The following is a 7,276-nucleotide window of genomic DNA, read 5'->3' as shown; positions in this document are numbered from 1 at the left end:
CAGGACTCGAACCCGGACAGAGCTCTGGATACACTCACACGAAGTTTGCTAGGCTCCGTGGAACTTGCGCGCAGGGAAGGGGTTCGTCGAGGGATCGCGCTCGGCGACAGGGAGAGGCCAGAGGTTGATCAGACCCCTATAGCCTTCTTAAGGTACACGCTGGGTCCGTTAGGCTCCGCAGCGCTTAGAGTTCTTCACGAGACGTGAAGCCCTCCTCCTCCAGATGGTTGTGGAGTCCTCCAACTTGGGCGGAAACCGCTCAAGCCTCTTATATGGCTAGCAAGCCAATCGCTAGCCGCCACGTGGGAATAATTTAGAACTGGCCAATAGTGGGACACAAATTTGCATGCGGGTGGCGGGAACTTCTTTGCACCGGGGTTTTCTCTTTGCAACTGAGAAATGCACCTTGCAAAGAAAGCTTCTCGTGGCGGGAAATAATTTAGCAGTGCTGAAGCGCGCACACACAAAATCACACCCTTGGGTTGTGACAAACTGCATGTTAATTCTCTCCTTTTCCCAAAAAATCCTATTTATATTGACTGTAATCATGTATCGTAGAAGCCAATTAGAGTTAATCACTTTATCAGCAGAGCAGGATAAAGTCTACTCTCTGTAGCAGACTTTTTTTTGATCAGTTCTTAATAAAAAGAGATATGCAAACTGTTAACTATATATGGCTCATTTTGAACGTGGACTGTACCCTGGATACCAATGTACAGTAGACAAAGGAGAATATTACAGAAGAAGCAGTAAGCAAAGAGGCTGGCTAACTTTCACAGTGTGTTCAAATAAATTGCAATTTATGAGCAGCTGCTCTGTAAAAACTCTAAAATTATCTTAAGTACATTTTGAAACTTCAACAATATAATTTTTTCCCAATATGTAAAATTTTACAATAGTACCTCTAAGTTATTTTGGGTTTTTTTGCTTGAGCAAGGTAATTCTATAGGTAGATAATTGTAGTAGTGACATTCACATTTAATAAAAAATGTCAAAGGTTCATCCCAAGCCTACTGGCCTATTGGGCTAATGTGGTTAAGGTACTCCAACAGAAGATGAAGAAGGGCACTTACACACATGTGGGGAGCCTGTTCCAACATGTGGGAAATCCAGCACGCCAGAGCAGCCTCAATTAATCAAGTCTGCTTGAGCATGTAAATTGATGCACACTGGCAGCCTTGCACGTCATGTGTATCAGTGGCGCAGTGTGCATCAGTGCTGAGAAAATAGCTAAAACATGTTCAACGTGTTTTAGCTCAAAGCACACCGCTGTCATTTTCTTGGTACTGATGTGTGCTGCGCCTGTGATGCACTCATTCCTGATGTAGCGCTGGGTGCTTTAAATTAATATGTCTCACTAATTAGAAGCGCCTGGTGCTGTGTCAGGAACACATGTAAAAATGCCTGAAGTGACATGTCTGGCCTCCTTGACTTTCTGGGTCTGAATCATCATTTGAAATGACTGGGGATGGCTTTCAACATAAGTCTGTAACAAATGAGGGTTCTGAATTTATAGTGATACTTCTTAAGTGTTCTGCCACTATATTCCTTCAAATGTAATAGTATATTCATCAAGTATGATCGCAGTATTTGAGGAGAGTGCTAGAATTGAATAACCAATAAAACCTGTATTTGTTTTTTTGTTGTTGTCATTGCAGCTGATTGGAGCATTTGTTCTGGCTGTTGGAATTTATGCAGAGGTTGAAAGACAGAAATACAAAACACTTGAAAGTGCCTTTTTAGCCCCAGCAATTATTTTAATACTCTTGGGCATTGTGATGTTCTTCGTATCCTTCATGGGTGTCCTGGCTTCTTTAAGAGATAATTTATGTCTTCTTCAAGCAGTAAGTACTCACATTTTAAAATGAATTATTTAATAGTTTAAAAAAAAAAGGTTGCTTGAAGCCAGTCCTCATAATTTCTCCATCTGATTTCTTTATTTTATAAACAGTTTGAGATAGCTTAGTTAGTACTCCCTCCCAACTTTTCAATAAGTACTAGCAAGAGACTATAAAATACAGGTGCACAGACTACTCTAGAAAGAGTTATGATTTATTCTAATGACTCTTTGATTTCACAGGAACATTTTAATGAATCATTTCAATATTTATTTAACGTGTACAGGTTGGATTTTAAAAGTTTTCACCATTGACCTAATTCTGCTCACATATTAAGTCTATTGATCCCAACAGTCAGAATTAGCCAAATCTGAGCACTTTTGAAAATCTTACCCATATCTTCATAATTTGACAAGTGAACCACTAACATGCAAAAAATCAAATAGCAAGTAAGGCCAGATTGTTAATTTCAGTTAAACTACTATTCTACATGTCTGTAGTATATATTTACTAATTCATAGATTTCCATGTCCATGATAACTAAACACACTTCATGTACAGTGAAATTAGAACTGTACCAAATGATGTCTTTTAAAACCTAAAGTAGATCTTCTGTGGCAGTAATTCCAAATGTTCCGATCTATGTCAGATAAAAATAGTCAGCAAACTGTATTGCAATAAATTCTAGGGCCTGCAGTGAAAGAAAAGCCTAAATGAAGAAACATTTTATATTTCACCCTGAAAGAAGGTGTGTGTTTGGTAATATCAATGCCAAAGGATCTCATATGAGTATGCCTTATCCCAAACTTCCATGAGGTACATCCTTGAGAAAGATACCTGAAGTGTTCTTTGCATGGGTCACTGATAACGCAGGATATAAGGAGGAAGTCTTTGAGGTAATTGGACCTTAGAAAATTAAGGATTTTGTAGATGATAACCAGGATCATCATGGCCAGATGTAGGAATTTGAAAAAGGGGGTGCAGGAGATGCCACTAGCACTGCAGGGTGGTGGCTGTCCTGCCCACCCCATCGCCTCCAGCAGACAGACTACACGAGGGCAGCAACTGTTAGGGGTTATGAATACCCAGATCAGGTAAGACTCTCTCCCTTCCCCTTTTGGCACCCGCTGCCTCCAGTGCAACCACTTCCCTTCCCCACCCTCCCCTCCCATTCTCTCTCTTCCTCTCTCAGGGCTTTCCTATGGGTTCCCTTTATCTAGGGCATAGGGATGAGGGACCTGCCCAACACAGCTGGTGTCCCCAGCTGACCCAGGGTTGGGGGAGAAACCCCAGAGCTGCTCCTGGCCCCTTCCAGCCAGAGCTTTGAGCAGTTGCATGGAGAGTTGCGTTCAGGTGAGGACAGCAGTGATGGGCAGGTCCACCCTGCCCGTGCTTTCTTGCCCAGTCCTGTGGTGTCCCCTGGTGGCCGGAGCGGGCACTGAAAGTGGGGACCACCCACTGCCAGTGCTATTCCTGGCTGAGCCTGGCACCCTGTAGAGTTGCTGCCTGCAGCTAGAACTCCAGGCCAGGCAGGGGAAATGTGGTGCTGAGCAGACTTTCTCCGTAGTCCCCTGCTGGAGAAGGGAAGGAGTGGTCCTGAGGCTTCCCCTGCCCTCAAGTCAGCCAGAGACAGTGGTATCACTGGGCAGGTTCCCACTTCCTCAACTGCTCCCTGCTTGGTCCTCCCCCAGGTGTCCCATGCCAGCCTAGGGCCCTAGCCATGCCTTAGAGTCCACAGAGGATGCAGGCATCCAGGGTGCTGGGAAGCGACTGATGTGTGACCTACAGTGGGGAAAGGGGTTCAACCATGTCCCCCCTGTGTACCCCCTCTGGATCTGCCCCTGAGGATCATGAATTATTTTTAGTCATTATAGACTTTGTAGTCATTGAAGCTTCAGTAATTATGGGTGGATGAATAGGGCATTAATTTTGGGTACTGCCTCAGTGCAGGGCACCAGAATGGAGGCAGGGGTGGCTCTCCTTCCTCCTTGCATTCTTTACCTTCCCTGCAGTGGCTCTGGCAGGGCAAAATAATTGTTTCAGAGTAATTTTATGCACCTTGTTGAATGTTCTCACAAATTTTAAATTATAGGTTACAATAAGAAAAAAATGCAAATATAATTTTTACTCACTTGTCAAATTTTATCTCTGATATAGTTAAAATATGAATTATACAAACAAAAATGTAAAGTGCTTGTAATTTTAAAAAGTGGAATTGAAATAGACTATGAAAGTGTTTAAGCTATGTTTTTTATACAACACACAAATTGCTGAGAACTTGAGAACAGAACAGAATGAGAAGAGAGTCTCTAATTCTGCATTATGGTGTCTTCCCAAGTTAATGCGGGGAACTTTCTTGTTCTTGCTAATGACATAGTATTGGTATTTGAAAAATGAAAGTTCCTGGTGCCTATTTCTCAGTGTAATTCTCTCTCTATCAGAAGAAAGACTTCTGTTTGGTATTTCCAGATGGCTTGTGACACTCATGTCAGTCTCTGAACTTATAAAACCAAAGCTAATTTTTCTGAAGTGAATGGTTTGGGGTATTTGGAGTGGGACTTTCCTTCCAGCTTTTGCATGTATATGTGTATTCATGAGTGAGCAACTGTGCTTTCCTGAGTCACTCATATTTAGAGTTTTGAAGAGAAGTGAGAGAGAAAGGAGTAGATCAGAAGCAGGAAATCCAGAAAGTTTCAGCCTGCCACGGCACTAGTTTTTTGTCTCCACATTTTGGAAAAAAGGGGACTGTAGTAGTTGTTCACCTGTAACTGCTGCCAGTCATGAGAGCATAGCACACCCCAAGAAAGTTATCAGACTCCCAAGTCTGATGCAGAAGAATACACTTCAGCTTCTAAGGTGAGTATTGATCTAGGCCTGCTTTCCATGTGTTAGGGACTGATGTGTCTCACACAAGAGATCATCAGATCCCTTTTCCACTGGGATTCCACTGGTGGCATGGGAGGTTTTTTTTAAAAAAGATGATTTGAAGGGTTTTTCATGTAAGAAAATGTACCCAACCTTTAAAACATTTTTAAATGAATGTCTAAACATTCTTACATACCTAAAGCATCCTGTAACTTGGAATATCATTCTGGTACTGGTATGCTTCACTTATAGCATAGTAGGGTTTTTTTACATAAATATTAATTTAAAAGTCCTATGCTGCTGAGCTTCTATTTTTAAAAGTAGCACTCCCAGGTCACACTCTTAGTACTACCTAAGTCCAAAATTTGGGGCCAAAATTTGGCTTTCAGTAGTGCTGAGCTGACAGAGAAAATTCTTTAGAGTTTCTTAAACACTGTTGCCAACAAATTTAAACCTATAAATAGGAACCATCTTTCAGGAAGTACACAAACGTAATGTTCTGTGTGACTTGTATCATTCCCCTGGTTCTAAGAGCTATGATACTGTTGTAAAGAGGGGGAAGGATTTTTTTGGCAGCACTACCACTTATATCACACTTATTTCTGTTCCATTCAAAACATGGAAATAGTAAATTTCTGTCAAGTAGATAAAAGGCAGAATGAGCAAAGTGGAAAAGAGGGTTTCTCAAGCATGAACAATTTATTTTAAAGAATCCTTTTTTTTTCCAAAAATGCAATTTAATTCAGAGAATTGCTAAGAATATTGATAGTTAAAAGTTCCTGATTTAAACAGATTACTTGATAAAAAAGATAAGATCTTGATTGTATACCAGATTTTTTTTGCAATTATGTCTTGCAGTTTATGTACATTCTTGGTATTTGTCTACTGATTGAACTAATTGGTGGAGTTGTGGCATTGATCTTCAGAAATCATGTGAGTAAAATTAGTTTAACTTATTACTCCCTAGAGTGTGACATGTGAAGATACGGCTATTCAGTGAGTGAGTTTTTAAATTGTCATCTGAGCACTAAACTACAAGGGACTAAAGAAGATATTGTGTTAAGACATAAGAAGATAAGTGTTCCCCCTTCCCCTACTAATTAGTAGAGAAAAAAATAGAATTGCAATAAGGTATACAAAAGATCTTGAGACTAAAGAATAAGGAGAAAGTTACATACGTGGCATGTGAGTAAAAAACTGAAGGAGAGCTAACATTTTCTTTACTGTAAAATATTTCCTTTGCTTTATCTTTCTTTGCTTTACCTTTTGCCGCGTATGAAATTTCCAGCTACTTTTGGAGATGTAGGCATCTTTCAGTAACCCAGTCTCTTTTACACATCCTTCCCCTCTTCTTCCTCAGTAATGAGATTAGTTCTTGGAACAGATCAAGCACTTTGAATACTGATTAAATTGAAGAAATGGATTTATTTGTGGACAGTATTTTATGGCTGTCAGTAGTCAAATATTTTGTATTAGTAGCGCCTTCCAACATAAATATATTTGCCATCTTCAGTAGCAGAAGTTCATGCTTTTGACTTTTTTGCTTTTAGTGTGGAAAAATAGGTGAAAATATCAAAAAAAGAGAAAGGAACAACAAAAAAATTCTCTTCCCATATTTTCTACATTATCCCATATTAAAAGGTATTTTTTACTAGACAGAGCTTTAAAAATATCATTAAAAAAGATAAACTTTACTGTTTTATGTCTCATTATTAAATTGAAACAAGCTTCTGGGTTCCTCCTTGTTTTTATTTCTTTTTTCTTGGTGCTGTCATGAAGTTCTGAAATTGAATTGTGACTTCAGAAGACAGGTCAAGTGTCAGGGGTCAGGGCAGCTGGCAGGTTAAACTGCCCCCTGTGGAATACTTCCAGCTGGCCCTGCGGGTGTGGCTGCCTGCTTATAAGAAGCAACACTGTCAGTGCCCAGCAGGTTATAGGCAACCTCTGCTTAGCACTGTTAATGGGTTCCAAAAAAACCCCAAGCGTTAAGTGGAACTGTGCTAAGCAAAACCCATTTTCTTACAGAAATGAATGTAAATAAATATAATTGGTTCTGCTGCTTCTCTGCCCTTCCATCACCACCTGCCGGCTTGGACCCCGCACTCCTGCATCCCTGCCCTGGGCCCTGCACTCCTGCCACCCCGCCGGCCCGGGCTCTGTGCTCATGCCCCCTGCCCCCCCCTTTTCACTGCTGCTGCTCCTCCCCACCCATCTGCCAGCCACTCCCGCACCACATGCTGGAGTGGACCTTGCACTCCTGCCACCCCACCCTGGGCCTCACCAACCCTTGCCATAGGCACTGGCCTGGGCTCCACGCTCATGCGCCGCCCCGCCCGCCACCATCCCTACCACATTCTCCATCCACCAGCACACCAAACCACCCTCCTGCTGCCTCCCTGTGCTGTGGCAGGGACAGTCCAGCCCATTCATGGGTGGTCCCAGGTGGTGGGAAGGCAGCAGGGACAATGCACAGGGTGCTGGAAGCCCTGGTGATCTCAGGGGAGAGTTGGATCCAGCTGGGTGCTGCCTCCAAGCTGGGGCAGCACCCAGCCCACTAACAGGCCGCCCCAGCA

General features: G+C 42.1%; 1 protein-coding gene across 1 annotated transcript in view; it reads left to right on the top strand.

Moving 5' to 3' along the window:
• The window catches only part of TSPAN15 (tetraspanin 15), a 58,578-nt gene that overhangs the window by 14,892 nt on the left and 36,410 nt on the right, over window positions 1-7,276 (top strand). Inside the window, exons 3-4 of the mRNA XM_006023147.3 lie at window positions 1,659-1,844; window positions 5,562-5,636. Of these exons, the coding sequence (XP_006023209.1) occupies window positions 1,659-1,844; window positions 5,562-5,636 (261 nt within the window). The remainder of the gene's footprint in view (window positions 1-1,658; window positions 1,845-5,561; window positions 5,637-7,276) is intronic.

This window comes from Alligator sinensis, unplaced genomic scaffold, assembly GCF_000455745.1.
Source record: "Alligator sinensis unplaced genomic scaffold, ASM45574v1 scaffold546_1, whole genome shotgun sequence".
Taxonomy (NCBI): Eukaryota; Metazoa; Chordata; order Crocodylia; family Alligatoridae; genus Alligator; species Alligator sinensis.
Note: the sequence above shows the minus strand (reverse complement) of the source record. Positions and strands in the feature narration are given on the sequence as shown.